We start from the raw sequence: 16,332 nt of genomic DNA, 5'->3' as shown, positions 1-16,332 counted from the left end.
TTTACCTAGCCCACCCTTCAGGAAGGCTTTTTTGTTTTATCTTGAGCAAGCCAGATAGAATAAAGGATTGCAAATCACGTCTTTTGATGGATTTTGGCCCCGCCTTGTAATTGAATGTCAATCTGATTGTCAAATTTTTTTCCAAAAATGTGCTTTAAAGTCCACTACCACTGGCTACTTCAGGCTTGTTACAATAGTAAGGAATCCACTTTTGCGATCAACACAGAGAAGCCTAGTCAAAGTTCCTAGTTTGAGAGAAGCAGTCTCTGGAAGTGCTGTCTGCTGCTGCTCTGTCCCTGGGCTGGGCTTTCCCAACAGTCACACAGGTACCCAGATCTCAGCACCCAACTTGCTCACAGAATCTCTTTTGAGGCTTCAAAAACCCAACCAAAGCATCACAGGTTAAAAGCTTTATAGATCACATGGGATTTTATTGCATAGCTGCACAATCTGAGAGGGACCTAGAATTCAAACATCTTCACCAAGGGCAAAGCCAAGATCTTTCCTCCCAACTCAGCATCTTATGGGCTATCAGATCTCATGGTGGATGGAGTGAGTTCCTTGGAGTCAAAAACTACTGAACTGAGGCAGAGGGGAAGCCGGCGGGAGCCCGAGAGAGATGTTCCCACTCATCCTGGTGGCCAGGGACAGGTCGCCCGTGCTGGGCTGCACTCGGAAGCAGCTGGTCAGGTCCTCCTGGGTCAGTGGCTGGCTCCGCACACGATGCAGCATATCGCGGCCTGTGGAGGGAATGTCAGAGCTGGGGAGGACCTCCGCCAAGCAGGCCAGGACCAGCACAGGGGCACTGCTGAAGAGCGAATCACCCCGGCCCAGTCCTTCCCTGTGACCCTATGCCTCCTCCCCAATATGTTCTCCTCCCTCAGTGACCTCTGGCTCCTGTACCCATGTGGGAAACTTGGATGAAGTTCGAGCTCCTGGTTTCAAAGACTGTCCCAGGCGTGGCATGCAACCATTTGAAAATGGAACAGGATGGCCGGCGCCGTGGCTCAATAGGCTAATCCTCCACCTTGCGGCGCCGGCACACCGGGTTCTAGTCCCGGTCGGGGCACCGGATTAAGTCCCGGTTGCCCCTCTTCCAGGCCAGCTCTCTGCTATGGCCAGGGAGTGCAGTGGAGGATGGCCCAGGTGCTTGGGCCCTGCACCCCATGGGAGACCAGGAAAAGCACCTGGATCCTGGCTCCTGCCATCGGATCAGCACGGTGCGCCGGCTGCAGCGGCGGCCATTGGAGGGTGAACCAACGGCAAAAGGAAGACCTTTCTCTCTCTGTCTCTCTCTCTCACTGTCCACTCTGCCTGTCAAAAAAAAAAAAAAAAAAAAAAAAACATGAAAATGGAACAGGAGATGGAAGATCCATATTTATCTCTCTCTCTAACTCTGCCTTTCAAATAAATTAATCATTTTTTTAAAAAGGGAAGGAAGGAAAGAAGAAAGAAAGAAAAACAGGGCTGGCATTGTGGCCCAGAGGATTAAGCTGCTGCCTGCGAAGCCAGGATCTCACATGGGAACCAGTTAAGTCCTAGTTACACCACATCTGGTCCATCTCTATGCTAATGTGTCTGGGAGGGCAGCAGATGATGGGCAAGTCCCTGGACCCTTGCCAGCCATGTGAGAAACCCTTAGGAAGCTCTGGGCTCCTGCCTTTGTAGCCTTAAAATTGCAGCCATTTGGGGATTAACCAGTCAATAGAAGATCTCTCTCTCTCTCACACTCTTACCTGTGGCCTGCAGGTAGGGGTCCCGGTTCCCCAGGCTCCAGATCATGTCCATCAGCCATTGCCGAGCCCTAGGTGGTCCAACGATGGTGACGCGGGTCTGACCCCTAGCCGTGAACCATGACTCCAACTGAATGAGGGTCTGGCTGTGCACCTCGATGCAGCGAAGGTGGGCATCATTGTGGCCTGTGAGCAGAAGCAGGGAAAGGACATGTAAGCTCCAGCCCCTGGGGAACGGAGGTCTTGGAGGTGGGAGCTGGGACCAGTGGGGTGCAGGGAAAGGCAGTACAGAAGCTGGGAACAGAGCATGGGATGGGGGGAGGTGGGGACAGCGCACACTCACCAAATATCTGCTCCTCCTGCTCCTCTTCCAAGTAAACCACCACTGGAGCATCAAAATTCTCGGGCACCTTCCACCACGGCTGCTGGCTGAGGGTGCTCATGGCCATGGCCTCCACGGCTCCCTCCTCACTCAGAACGAGGCAAGGATAGGCAACTGCTCCACACACGACCTAGCAACTGAAGAAGGGATTAGGCGGGCGTCATATATAGTCCCTCAGACAACCCCAAATGACCCACCCTAGAGAATATCCAATCACCAGAGCTCCTCCCAAGAAAATCCTTCAACTCGTGGTCTCCACTCCCTTAATCCTTTCATCCTAAAACTAGGTGCAATTACCCATGGTTTCCTTTCTGATGCCCAGGAAGAATCTTTTTTTTAAATTCTGATTCAAAGGATTTTGAGTACATCTGCTGGGCACTCAGCACAGAAGGGGCTGAGGGATGGAAAGTGCTGGAGATGGAAGGTTCCAGAATAGGTTCCCTAGAGTTTGAATAACACCTTGACAGTAGGGGCTCCATTTAGAGAACTCGAGACTGCATCTTGAGAAAGCACTCCCCCACCATGAGAGTCTTCTCCGAAACTATGAACTAAACTCCGACAGGAACAGTACACCGAATCCCACTTGGCAGAGCATAGAAACGCATGAACATTATTAATCAAGCTTAAAACAGATAGCCTGGGGGCCAGCGCTGTGCACAGGGGCTAAAGAAGCCGCCTACAGTGCTGTCATCCTATATGGGCACCAGCTCAAGTCCCGGGCATTCCACTTCCAATCCAGCTCTTTGCTATGGTCTGGGAAAGCAGTGGAAGAAGGCCCAAGTGCCTGGTTACCTGCACCTACATGGGAAACCTGGAGGGAGTCCCTGGCTCCAGACTTTGGGCTGATCTAGCCCTGGCTTTGCAGCCATTAGGCAAGTAAACCAGAGGATGGAAGATTCTCTGACTCTCGCTCTCTCTTTCTCTCTCTCTTCACCTTCTCCTTCCTGCTCTGTATCTCTACCTAACAAATTTTAAAAATTTTTTGATCATTTTTGGGAGAAAGCATCTTTTTGCAACATCATTTATAAAATTAAGTTTTCTTTCCTTTAGAAGTCTTCAAGCTAATTTATTAGTTAGTAAATAAACATCATATTCCTTTTCAAAAGAATGTGGTTTTTAAACATTTATTTATTCAATATATTGAAAGGTAGACATACCACACAGAAAGAGAGAGACAGAGATTTTCCATCTGCTGGTTCACTCACCAAATGGCCACAATGCCTGTAGGAGGGCATAGACAGGAGCCCAGAGATTCTTCTGTTTCTCTCACTTGGATGCAGGGCCAAAGCACTTGGCTCATCTTCTACTGTTTTCCCATCACATCAGCAGGGATGCTGGATCAAAGTGGAGCAGCCAGCACTCAAAAGAGTGCCAGCCGCAAGGGGGAGACTCACTACAGCACAACTCCCAAAAAGGTAGGTTTGATTTTCTCCTTGCAGAGAGATTCATGTGTGATTTTCTACTGTGAATCAGCTATGGCAATCTTCTGCTTACTAATTGAGCTGATATGGCCGGTGCCGCGGCTCACTAGGCTAATCCTCCGCCTTGCGGCGCCGGCACACGGGGTTCTAGTCCCAGTCGAGGCGCCAGATTCTGTCCCGGTTGCCCCTCTTCCAGGCCAGCTCTCTGCTGTGGCCAGGGAGTGCAGTGGAGGATGGCCCAAGTGCTTGGGCCCTGCACCCCATGGGAGACCAGAATAAGCACCTGGCTCCTGGCTTCAAATCAGCATGGTGGGCCGGCCGCAGTGAGCCGGCTGCGGCGGCCATTGGAGGGTGAACCAACGGCAAAGGAAGACCTTTCTCTCTGTCTCTCTCACTGTCCACTCTGCCTGTCAAAAAAATAAATTAATTAATTAAAAATTAAAAAAAATAATTGAGTTGATAAAAACAGCATAAAGTGCAAATTTCTGGCTATAAAGCATACTCCAAATTCAACTGTTTCCCAACACTATGCCACCTCTACTCTGGTCCAGGACACCACCCTCTCTCTCCTACACCACCAACACAGGCTCTATAAGAGACAGACTGCAGCATGGAGCTGGTGTGCAGATGGAGCATACAGGGTAGAATACGTTTCTCTTGCCATAAGCTTGGGTGGACAGAGCTAAACATCGGTATAGCTTTAAGGAGAAAGCTTTTGAATGAACATTTGCGACTCCTTCATGTAAGTACATTTATTTGTGCTTTCAGGAGTGCAGTCCTAGGATCCCAGTAAAACATGCACCTCTCCGACACCTATCTGCAGAAACTGGGACAACCCTGGTCTCCTCAACTTCACCAGAGGCCTGGCTGCCTCTTTCAGCAGGTGGCTGGTGTGGGACCACTCTCTGTCTCCACCCAAATCCCTCCTGCTACCTTTCTTTCCACCCCATTGTTTCCTCCTATTTGTTTAAGATTTATGTATTTATTTATTTATCTGAAAGGCAGAGTCAGAGAATCTACCATCCACTGGTATATTCGCCAATCTGTGCAACAGCCAGTTAGGTCAGGTTGGAGACAGGAGCCAGGAGCTTAAGACTTGTGCCATCTCCTGCTGCTTTCCCTGGCTCAGTAGCAGGGAGCTGAATCAGAAGTGGAGCAGCCAGGACTCAAACCAGAGGCCAGCACTGCAACAGGCCACTTAACCTCTAAGCGAAGGTCAGCCCCTTGTTTGCCATTTAAATTCTTCCAGAAACCTGGAGCTTCTCATAGAGTGTTTCTTTCTAGGACCCAATTTTATTTTATTTTTTCTAAGATTTATTTATTTATTTATTTGAAAGAGTTACACAGAGAGAGGAGAGGCAGAGATAGAGAGAGGGAGGTCTTCCATCCAGTGGTTCACTCCGCAATGGCTGGAGCTGTGCCAATCCAAAGCCAGGAGCCAGGAGCTTCTGGGTCTCCCACGTGGGTGCAGGGGCCCAAGCACTTGGGCCATCTACTGCTTTCCCAGGCCATAGCAGAGAGTGGGATCAGAAGTGGAGCAGCCAGGTCTTGAACCGGCGTCCATATGGGATGCCAGTGCTTCAGGCCAGGGCATTAACGTGCTGTGCCACAGCACCAGCCTCCAGGACCCCATTTTCATGCAACACAGAACCATTGCCCAGGCTATAGTCTGGGAGAAGCAGTATTTTTTTTTTAATTTATTTATTTATTTGAAAGAGTTACATAGAGAGAGGAGTGGCAGAGAGATAGAGAGAGGTCTCCCTTCTGATGGTTCACTCCTCAATTGGATTCAACAGCCAGAGCTGAACCAATGTGAAGCCAGGAGACAGGAGCTTCTTGCAGGACTCCCACACGGGTGCAGGGGCCCAAGGACTTGGGCCATCTTCCACTGCTATCCCAAGCCACAGCAGAGAGCTGGACAGGAAGTGGAGCAGCCTTGACCCAAACCGGCACCAGTATGGGATGCCGGCTCTCCAGGCCAGGGCATTAACCCTCTGTGCCACAGCCCCAGCCCCAACAAGCAATTTCTGAATGAGCTGTCAGGTGTCTCCCTCTTTCTGGCAGGGTTCCCCAAGGGCCGGCACACACACACCCCACCTTGGCCCCTGGCTTGTCCACAGAGCCCAGTCTGGGCTGCATCCACACATCCAAAGGAAGCAAGACAGAACAAAGACTTGATGTCCTGCAGAGCTGGTTTTATTGAACATTTCTGCACAGCACAGAGGGACAGGAGACGGTCCTTGTATTCCAGTGTCCTCATTAGGACAGGCCCAGACTTCCCCTCCCATTCCAACCCCTCTCAGGAGATCCGCCCTTCTTCATGGATACAGGGAACTCCAGTGGAACTGAAAACAGTCACGGGATTTCAGATTGGGATGAAGAGGAAGCTCAAGCAAGGTGGTCACACTCATCCCTATGGCCAGAGGCTCACAGCTGGTGTCGGGCCGCACTCTGCAGGGAACGGCAAGGTCGTCCTCGGTCAGCGGCCGGCTCTGGACTCGCTGCAGCATCTTGCGGCCTGTGAAGGCAGAGCCCAGGGCTGTGAGTTGTGCTCATGACCAGGGCCCCCGGACAGCCCGAGATCCCCGCAGAGACCTGGTAGGTAGGGAGTTTCCCCAGCACAAGCCTTCCTGGGTGACCCAAAACCCCCTCTCCACTGCCTTCTCCTAAGGGCGACTTTATGCCATCAAAAGGCCTGAGGATGGCAGGAGCCGCGGATCACTAGGCTAATCCTCCGCCTTGCAGCACCAGCACACCGGGTTCTAGTCCTGGTTTGGACAACGGATTCTGACCCGGTTACCCCTCTTCCAGGCCAGCTCTCTGCTATGGCCTGGGAGGGCAGTGGAGGATGGCCCAAGTGCTTGGGCCCTGCACCGCATGGGAGACCAGGAGAAGCACCTGGCTCCTGGCTTTGGATCGGCACAGCACGCCAGCCGTAGCGGCTGCAGACCTCTCACTTCCAACAAATCAGGAGAGCATCAGATTCCCAGTCACTCTCGGAAGTCTCCCAAAACCTCGGACATCATGCAGCTGTGCCAGGACTCCACCACTACCACTCAATCATAGCTCCACCAAGGAGACCTACCTCGGGTTCGAATGCACGAGTCAGGGCTCCCCACGCTGCAGATCATGTCCATCAGCCATTGCCGAGCCCTAGGTGGTCCAACGATGGTGACGCGGGTCTGACCCCTAGCCGTGAACCATGACTCCAACTGAATGAGGGTCTGGCTGTGCACCTCGATGCAGCGAAGGTGGGCATCATTGTGGCCTGTGAGCAGAAGCAGGGAAAGGACATGTAAGCTCCAGCCCCTGGGGAACAGAGGTCTTGGAGGTGGGAGCTGGGACCAGTGGGGTGCAGGGAAAGGCAGTACAGAAGCTGGGAACAGAGCATGGGATGGGGGGAGGTGGGGACAGCGCACACTCACCAAATATCTGCTCCTCCTGCTCCTCTTCCAAGTAAACCACCATCGGAGTATCAAAATTCTCAGGTACCATCCACCACGGCTGCTGGCTGAGGGTGCTCATGGCCATGGCCTCCACGGCTCCCTCCTCACTCAGAACCAGGCAAGGATAGGCAACTGCTCCACACACGACCTAGCAAGTGAAGAAGGGCCCAGGCTGGCGTCATATATAGTCCCTCAGACAACCCCATCTGCCCCACCCTAGAGAATATCCAATCACCGGAGCTCCTCCCATGAAAGTCCTTCAACTCCTGGTCTCCACTCCCTTAATCCTTTCATGCTATACAAGGTGTGGTTATCAGTGGTGCCTTTTCTGATGCCCAGGAAATAGGATTTTTTTTATTCTGATTCAAAGGATTTTGAGTACATCTGCTGGGCACTCAGCACAGAAGGGGCTGAGGGATGGAAAGTGCTGGAGATGGAAGGTTCCAGAATAGGTTCCCTAGAGTTTCAAGTAAAACCTTGACAATAGGGATGACATTTTAGAGCACCCAAGACTGAACCCTTTTTTTTTTTTTAAAGATTTACTTATTGATTTCAAAGAGTCACACAGAGAGCAAGAGACAGAGAGACAGAAAGACAGTGAGGTCTTGCATCCGATGGTTCACTCCCAATTAGCAGCAACGCCTGGAGCTGTGCCGATCCGAAGCCAGGAGAAGGAGCTTCCTCCGGGTCTGCCACACGGGTTCAGGGGTCCAAACACTTGGGCCATCTTCTACTGGCCATTGCAGAGGGCTGGATCGGAAGAGGAGCAGCCAGGACTAGAACCGGCGCCCGTATAGGATGCAAGCGCTTCAGGTCAGGGCTTTAAAACACAGTGCCACAGCACCACATCGCCAGTCCCCCAAGACTGCATCTTGAGAAAGCACCGCCCCACCATGAGATTCTGACTGAAACTATGATCTAAACTCAGACAATAATAATAATAACAATAACAATAATATTTACTGCATCCCACTTGGCAGAACATAGAAACTCCCTAGCATGATCAGTCAAGCTTAAAACAGCCTGGGGGCCAACATTGTGGCTTTCTCTCTAAGGGGATAAAGCCGCCACCTGCCGTGCCAGCATCCCAATGGGCCCCACTTGTACCCAGCTTTCTCCTTTCGAATCCGGCTCTCTGCTGTGGCCGGCGAAAGCAGCAGAAGATGGCCCATGTTCTGGGCCCCTTCTGCTCATGTGGGAGACCTGGATGGAGTTCCAGGCTCCTGACTTCCGATTAGCCCAACCCAGACCCACTCATTGCAAACACCTGGGAAGTGAAGAGGCAGGAAAAGGATCTCTCCTCTCTCTCCAACTTTTCCCAGCCTCATCCTATAACTTAGCCTTCCAAATAAATAAACTTTTCTTTTAAAAAAAATCAATTGAAGGGAGAGCAGCACTGAGGTGTAAGTTAAGCCTCCTTGTGCATTGCAGCCATCCTATATGGGTGCTGGTTCAAATCTCAGCTGCTCCACTTCCAGTCCAGCTCCCTGCTAATGCTCCTGGAAAAGCAATGGAAAATGGCCCTAGCACTTGATTCCCTGTACCCACATGGGAGACCTGGAGGAGGCTCCTGGCTTCTTGCTTTGAGCTGGTCTAGTGCTGGCATTTGCAGCCCCTTGGCGAGTGAACCACAGGATGGAGTATTCTCCCTGCCCTTTCTCTCTCTCTCTCTCTTCTTTTTTTAATTTAATTTAATTTTTTTTTTTTTTTTTTGACAGGCAGAGTGGACAGTGAGAGAGAGAGACAGAGAGAAAGGTCTTCCTTTGCCGTTGGTTCACCTTCCAATGGCCGCTGCGGCCGGCGCACTGCGCTGATGCGAAGCCAGGAGCCAGGTACTTCTCCTGGTCTCCCATGGGGTGCAGGGCCCAAGTACTTGGGCCATCCTCCACTGTACTCCCTGGCCGCAGCAGAGAGCTGGCCTGGAAGAGGGGCAACCGGGACAGAATCCGGCACCCCGACCGGGACTAGAACCCGGTGTGCGGGCGCCGCAAGGCAGAGGATTAGCCTAGTGATCCGCGGTGCCGGCCCTCTCTCTTCTTTCTCTCTCTTCATCTTCTCCTTCATGTTCTGTAGCTCTGTCTATCAAATAAAAATTTAATCATTATTGAAGAAAATATCTTTTTTCAAGTGTCTTTGTAAAATTAAGTTTGTCTTCTCCTGTAGAAGTCCTCAAGCTAATTGTTAATTAGGAAACAAACATGGTATTCCCTGACAACAGAATGAGGTTTTTAAATATTTATTTATTTGGGGCTGACACTGTGGCTCAGCGGGTTAAAGCCCTGGCCTGAAGCACCAGCATCCCATATGGTCACCAGTTCTAGTCCCAGCTGCTCCACTTCTGATCCAGCTCTCCTCTATGGCCTGGGAAAGCAGTAGAAGATGGCCCAAGTTCTTGGGCTCCTGCACCCACCTGGGAGACCCGGAAGAAGCTTTTGGCTCTTGGCTTCAGTCCACGCAGCTCTGGCCGTTCCGGCAATCTGGGGAGTGAACCAGCAGATGGAAGACTCTTTCTCTGTCTCTACCTCTGTCTGTAACTCTGTCTTTCAAATAAATGTAATAATTTTTTAAAACAATGAAAAATAATTATTTATTTACAATTTATTTGAAAAGCCAGGCATACTACGAACACACACAGAGAGAGACAGACAGACAGACAGACAGAATGATTTCCATCTGCTGGTTCACTCTCCAAATGGCCACAAGGATGTATGAGGTCATAGAAAGGAGCCCGTAGCTTGTTCTGTTTCTCCCACATGGATGCAGGGGCCCGGCCACAGCGTGCCGGCCACAGCAGCCATTGGAGGGTGAACCAATGGAAAAAGGAAGACCTTTCTGTCTGTCTCTCTCTCTCTCTCTCTCTCACTGTCCACTCTGCCTGTCCAAAAAAAAAAAAAAAAAAAGAGAGAGAGAGAGAGAGACTGCTACATGGGAGCTTATGTGCAGATGTTGCATCTCTTGCCATAAGCTTGGGTCCACAGAGCTAAACATCGGTCTAGCTTTAAGGACAAAGCTTTTGAATGGAAATTTGTGAATCCTTCATATAAATACACTTATTTATGCTGTGAGGAGTACAGTCCTTTGCTCCCAGAAAAACGTGCCCCCTCTCCAACCCCTATCTGTGCAGAAACTGGGACAACCCTGGCTACCTCAAGTTCACGAGTGCTCTGGCTGCCTCTTTCATCAGATGGCTGGTGTGGGACCACGCTCTGTCTCCACCCAGATCCCTCCTGCTACCTTCCCACCCTCCCCATTTGTTTCCTTCTATTTGATTAAGATTCCTTTCTTTCTTTCTTTCTTTATCTATCTATCTATCCATCTGAAAGGCAGAGTAGAGTCAGAGAGAATCTACCATCCACTGGCTCACTTGCCAAATGGGGGCAACAGCCAGGGATAGGCCAAGTGAACACAGGAGCCAGGAACTGAAGAATTGTGCCATCTTCTGCAACTTTCTCAGGCACAGTAGCAGGGAGCTGAATCAGAACTGGAGCAGCCAGGTACCCAGATCTCAGACCCCAACGGTACTTCCAGGCTCCGAAAAACTGTGCAAAACAATGCACATCAAAACCTTTATAGAACACAGAGCTGACTTCATTGGATAAACACGCATAACATGAGAGGGACGGGGGTATCTAGAATTCAAACATCAGGATCCTCTCCCAGCTCAGCTTCTCATGGAGATTTAGGAAGCCTTAGTGTAAGTTCCTGTATTTCTTGCTGGAAGAACCCTTAACACATTCTCCCAGAAAACCGCCCTTTCCCCCTAGCTCGGCCTTCTGGTCGCAGGGACAGGGCCTGGCTGCCGACCTCACCTTCAGTCTCCATCTGGACCCCTCTTACTACCTTCCCCTTGTCCCTACTTGTTGGCACTGGAAGATAATGTCTGGAGTCCTGGGCCCCTGGCAGGGTTCCCACGTGCTCAGGACTCCCCTCTGCAATCTGCTCAGAGCAGACTGTCCAGGGCCCAGGCTGAGAGAAGCAGTCTCTGGAAGTGCTGTCCGCTGCTGCTCTGTCCCTGGGCTGGGCTTTCCCACAGTCACACAGGTACCCAGATCTCAGCACCCAACTGCCCACAGAGCCCCTCCAGGCTTTGAAAAACTGCAAAATAAGGCACATCAGAGCCGTTATAGAACACACAACTGACTTTATTGGATAAACACGCATAACGAGAGAGGGACGGGGAGGGGGAAATAGAATACAAACATCAGGATCTTCTCTCCCAGCTCAGCTTCTCATGGGCCATCAGTCCTCACGATGGATCGAGTGAATTCCTTGGAGTCAAAACCAACCGAACCGAGGCAGAGGGGAAGCCGGCGGGAGCCCGAGAGAGATGTTCCCACGCATCCTGGTGGCCAGAGACAGGTCGCCCGTGCTGGGCTGCACTCGGAAGCAGCTGGTCAGGTCCTCCTGGGTCAGTGGCTGGCTCCGCACACGATGCAGCATATCGCGGCCTGTGGAGGGAATGTCAGAGCTGGGGAGGACCTCCGCCAAGCAGGCCAGGACCAGCACAGGGGCACTGCTGAAGAGCGAATCACCCTGGCCCAGGCCTTCCCTGTGACCCTATGCCTCCTCCCCAATATGTTCTCCTCCTCAGTGACCTCTGGCCACATAAATATCCTTGGCTGCTGGCCCCTTCCCTCCCATGACTCAGGTGACAATCAGGAGTCCCAGTCACCTAGTGATTCTTCAACAACAGATGACAGCATCCATTTCTGTTAGAATCCTGTCTTAAAGACTTCATACAGGACTGGCATTGCTGCAATGCAGTGTAAGCCATAATCTGCAGTGCCGGCAATGAGAATGCGTTCAAGTGCTGCATGCTCAACCCCAAATCAGCTCTCTGAAAACGCACCAGGGGAAGCAGAGGAAGATGGCCCAAGTCCTTGGGTGCCTGCACCCAGAGGGGAGACCTGAATGGAGTTCCAGGATCTTGGTTTCCAATTTTCCCAACTCTGGCCTTGCCACCATTTGAGGATTGGAATAGAAGATAGAAGTTTAATCACTCTCTCTCCACCTCTCTCTGTGTGTGTCACTCACTGCACCTCATTCTAATTCTCCCATTCAATTAAAAAAAAAAATCCTTTGCTGGCATCAAGGCACAGAGTGTTATCTGCTGTATGCAATGACAGAATCACATAACAGCACAGGTGGAGCACTGGCTGCTCCACTTCTGATCCAGTTCCCACCTATGTGCTGGGGAGGGCAGCAGAGGAGGGACCAAGTGCTTGGATCCTGACCACCCAGGTTGTGGACTCAGAAGTTCCTGGCTCCTGACATTTGCTTGTCCCAGCCTTGACCACTGCAGCCATTTGCAGACTTAATTAACTGATGAAGATCGATCTCTCTCTCTCCCTCCTTTCATTTTCTGTCTTGCAAATGTAATACTTCTTTACAAAATCAAACACCCTAACTATAATTATACCAGGAACACTGACCTTGGTCCTGCTGGTAGGGGTCCCAGTTCCCCAGGCTCCAGATCATCTCCATCAGCCATTGCCGAGCCCTTGGTGGCCCAACGACAGTGACGCGGGTCTGACCCGTAGCCGTGAACCATGACTCCAACTGAATGAGGGTCTGGCTGTGCACCTCGATGCAGCGAAGGTGGGCGTCACTGTGGCCTGTGAGCAGAAGCAGGGAAAGGACATGTAAGCTCCAGCCCCTGGGGAACGGAGGTCTTGGAGGTGGGAGCTGGGACCAGTGGGGTGCAGGGAAAGGCAGTACAGAAGCTGGGAACAGAGCATGGGATGGGGGGAGGTGGGGACAGCGCACACTCACCAAATATCTGCTCCTCCTGCTCCTCTTCCAAGTAAACCACCATCGGAGCATCAAAATTCTCAGGCACCATCCACCACGGCTGCTGGCTGAGGGTGCTCATGGCCATGGCCTCCACGGCTCTCTCCTCACTCAGAACCAGGCAAGGATAGGCAACTGCTCCACACACCACCTAGCAAGTGAAGAAGGGCCCAGGCCGGCGTCATATATAGTCCCTCAGACAACCCTATCTGCCCCACCCTAGAGAATATCCAATCACCGGAGCTCCTCCCAAAAACTCCTTCAATTCGTGGTCTCCACTCCCTTAATCCTTTCATGCCATACAAGGTGTAGTTATCAGTGGTGCTTTTCTGATGCCCAGGAAAAAGTTTTTTTTTTTTTTAATTCTAATTCAAAGGATTTTGAGTACATCTGCTGGGCACTCAGCACAGAAGAGGCTGAGGGATGGAAAGTGCTGGAGATAGAAGGTTCCAGAATAGGTTCCCTAGAGTTTGAAGTAACACCTTGACAGTAGGGGCTCCATTTTAGACTACGCGAGACTGCATCTTGAGAAAGCACTCCCCCTCTCCCACCATGAGAATCTGGTCTGAAATATGATCTAAAACTTAGACAATAACAGTATTCGTAAATAACAGGATACCGCATCCCACTTCACAGAGCATAGAAACTCCCTATGTGATTGTCCAAGCTTAAAACTGATATGCTTGGGGCCAGCACTCTGACCTCACGGGTAAAGCCACCTCCTACAAGTTGTCATCCCTTAAGGGCGTCAGTTGGAATCCTGGCTGCTCCACTTTTGATCCAACTCTGCTATGCCTGGGAAATCAGTGGAAGATGGCCCAGTTCTTCGACCCTGCACCCACCTTAGAGACCTGGAAAAAGCTTCCGGCTTCTTCCTTGCCCTGCCATGATCATTGTGGCTCTGGGGGATGAGCCAGCCGATGAAAGACTTCCTGTTCCAATTGCCTCTTCCTCTCTGTAACTCTTCCTTTCAAAATCAATGAATAAATCTAAAAAATATAAATAAAGCAAAGGCTTTACTTGATTTAATATTTTGATTGTAATTTGTCGGTTGTCAAGATTGTAATTGACATTAGTTTCTCATAGGGCTTAAGTTAGCTTGACCCTCGTAACCATGTATCCCCCATCCCCTCCTTGTAGTTTTTGCTTTTATAAAGCCTGCTGATTTGAGCCTCAAGATCAAGAGCCTTTAGGGCATGTGCCTGTTCTCCAAGACCAGCAATAAAGGACCATCGGGACGGCGCCACAGCTCAATAGGCTAATCCTCTGCCTTGCGGCGCCAGCACACCGGGTTCTAGTCTCGGTCGGGGCACCAGATTCTGTCCCGGTTGCCCCTCTTCCAGGCCAGCTCTCTGCTGTGGCCCGGGAGTGCAGTGGAGGATGGACCAAGTGCTTGGGCCATGCACCCCATGGGAGACCAGAAGAAGCACCTGGCTCCTGGCTTCGGAACAGCGCAGTGCGCCGGCAGCAGCGCACCTGCCGTGGCAGCCATTGGAGAGTGAACCAAAGGCAAAGGAAGACCTTTCTCTCTGTCTCTCTCTCTCACTGTCCACTCTGCCTGTCAAAAAAAAAAGGACCATCAAAAAAATTTTTTTTATTTATTTGACAGGTACATTTAGATAATGAGAGAGAAAGAGACAGACAGAGAGAAAGGTCTTCCTTCCATTGGTTCACCCCCAAAATGGGCGCTACGGCCAGCACTGCACCAATCCGAAGCCAGGAGCCAGGTGCTTCCTCCTGGTCTCCCACGCAAGTGCAGGCACCCAATCACTTGGGCCATCCTCCACTGCCTTCCCGGGCCACAGCAGGGAGCTGGACTGGAAGAGGAGCAACCAGGACTAGAACCCGGAGCCCATATGGGAATCCGACGCTGCAGGCAAAGAATTAGCCAAGTGAGCCACGGCGCCAGCCCCAGGCCCATCAGATGTTATCAGTGTGTGGTGCTCCTCTCTGCACTTGCTCTGTACTACAATTTAGGCAAATACAGCAGCCTTCAGATGACTACACATGTGCAGTCCAGCAAAGCTGGGGTTATGTAGTACCCTGCAGCAAGACAGAGCAGACACAGGGCCAGCACTGTGGGATATCAGGGAAAGCTGCCGCCTGCAGTGCCGGCATCCCACATGGGCACTGGATCGAGTCCCGGCTGCTCCACCTCCAATCCAGCTCTCTGCTATGGCCTGGGAAAGCAGTCAGTGATGGCCCAGGTCCTTCTGAATACATTAAAATGTACTGTATATGGTGAAATCATTGTCTTCCCATTCAATTATCATTTATAGTCCTTGCCTATATTCCTGTGGAACCAGCATCTTTCTTTGTTTTTAACTGGTTAAGTTTTTTATTTGGTTGAAATTATGCCCTCAACTGTAATGTAAGTGAAAAACACACCACAAAAGAAAAACAGAGAGAGCGAGAGAGAGAGAGAATGGGTGAGAGGGCTGGAAGGAGAAAGGGCCAGAGATGAAAGAGCGAATTTTATTAAATTCTTATAATTTTATTTATGAACCTTATTGACTCTGCTAAACTAAAAAGGACCAGGCATCTGACTTTGCCTGTTTCCAAGTGTTCCTGGGTTGTTTGCTGTTCCATCCCACTGTTATTGAATTTGAGGGGATTCTTGGCTAAGGAAAAGAAAATTTATAAATAGAATACTACTTTGCTTCTCCTTGACAGGCAAAAACGAACAAACAAACAAACCTGTAACATTGGAAAACATTTAAAAATGGCACCTGTATTATACAAGAAGTTTCACTTTCTATTTGAGAAACCCGTTCTTCTTAGCTTTGCATACATCTTAATATTCACCTTCACAGATATTGCCTGAAATAAAGCAACCATCTTACATGATAAAGTTTTGAAAAATCAGATTCCATGTGGATAGAAATGTTTAGAAAATAGCAAACCACTCCTTAATTTTTTTCATGCATAATAATGAAAACAGGCTCTCCAATTACAGCACAGCTACAAACACAGCCAAGGGTTGGGGTCGGCACCCTGGCTCACTTGGTTAATGCTCCGCCTGTGGCACTGGCATCCCATATGGGCACCAGGTTCTTGTCCTGGTTGCTTCTCTTCCAGTCCAGCTCTCTGTTGTGACCCGGGAGGGCAGTGGAGGATGGCCCAAGTGCCTGGGCCCCTGTACACGCATGGGAGACCAGGAGCAGGCACCTGGCTCCTGGCTTCAGATCGGCGTAGCTCTGGCTATAGCGGCCATTTGGGGGGTGAACCAACGGAAGGAAGACCCTTCTCTCTGTCTCTCTCTCACTGACTAACGCTATCTGTCAAATAAAACAGAAAAAAAAAAAAAACCCACAGGCCAGAGAGAGAGAAGCAGAGAGAGAGAGAGGTCACCTCTGGGTCACTCCCCAATTGGCTGCAAAGGCCAGAGCTGAGCTGATCCAAAGCCAGGAGCCAGCATCTTCCTCCGGGTCTTCCCAGGCAGGTGCAGGGGCCCAAGGACTTGGGCCATCCTCCACTGCTTTCCCAGGCAATAGCAGAGAGCTGGATTGGAAGTGGAGCAAGTGGGTCTCGAAGCGGCACCCATGTGGGATGATGGCACT

At 50.7% G+C, this 16,332-nt stretch overlaps 3 protein-coding genes across 3 annotated transcripts; all 3 read right to left on the bottom strand.

Annotated features, from left to right (window-relative positions):
• Nucleotides 1–410: 410 nt before the first annotated feature.
• On the bottom strand, nucleotides 411–2,290 carry LOC100346630 (KH homology domain-containing protein 1-like). Its single transcript, XM_002714419.5, has 3 exons — nucleotides 2,077–2,290; nucleotides 1,737–1,919; nucleotides 411–740 (listed from the first exon to the last, which is right to left on the bottom strand). The coding sequence occupies exons 1-3, from the start codon at nucleotides 2,180–2,182 to the stop codon at nucleotides 568–570; spliced, it is 462 nt and encodes a 153-aa protein (XP_002714465.5). The 5' UTR covers nucleotides 2,183–2,290; the 3' UTR covers nucleotides 411–567.
• A 3,426-nt stretch (nucleotides 2,291–5,716) lies between these two features.
• Nucleotides 5,717–7,175, bottom strand: LOC100346888 (KHDC1-like protein). Its single transcript, XM_002714420.4, has 3 exons — nucleotides 6,962–7,175; nucleotides 6,622–6,804; nucleotides 5,717–6,054 (listed from the first exon to the last, which is right to left on the bottom strand). Exons 1-3 carry the CDS (start codon nucleotides 7,065–7,067, stop codon nucleotides 5,855–5,857), a joined length of 489 nt encoding a protein of 162 aa, XP_002714466.1. The 5' UTR covers nucleotides 7,068–7,175; the 3' UTR covers nucleotides 5,717–5,854.
• A 3,924-nt stretch (nucleotides 7,176–11,099) lies between these two features.
• On the bottom strand, nucleotides 11,100–12,971 carry LOC100347156 (KH homology domain-containing protein 1-like). The gene is made up of 3 exons (XM_089333020.1): nucleotides 12,755–12,971; nucleotides 12,415–12,597; nucleotides 11,100–11,430 (listed from the first exon to the last, which is right to left on the bottom strand). The coding sequence occupies exons 1-3, from the start codon at nucleotides 12,858–12,860 to the stop codon at nucleotides 11,258–11,260; spliced, it is 462 nt and encodes a 153-aa protein (XP_089189146.1). The 5' UTR covers nucleotides 12,861–12,971; the 3' UTR covers nucleotides 11,100–11,257.
• Between the last annotated feature and the right edge of the window lie 3,361 nt (nucleotides 12,972–16,332).

The sequence above is a fragment of the Oryctolagus cuniculus genome, chromosome 5 (assembly GCF_051225735.1).
Source record: "Oryctolagus cuniculus isolate XC-2025 breed Fujian yellow rabbit chromosome 5, ASM5122573v1, whole genome shotgun sequence".
NCBI classification, from domain to species: Eukaryota; Metazoa; Chordata; class Mammalia; order Lagomorpha; family Leporidae; genus Oryctolagus; species Oryctolagus cuniculus.
Note: the sequence above shows the minus strand (reverse complement) of the source record. Positions and strands in the feature narration are given on the sequence as shown.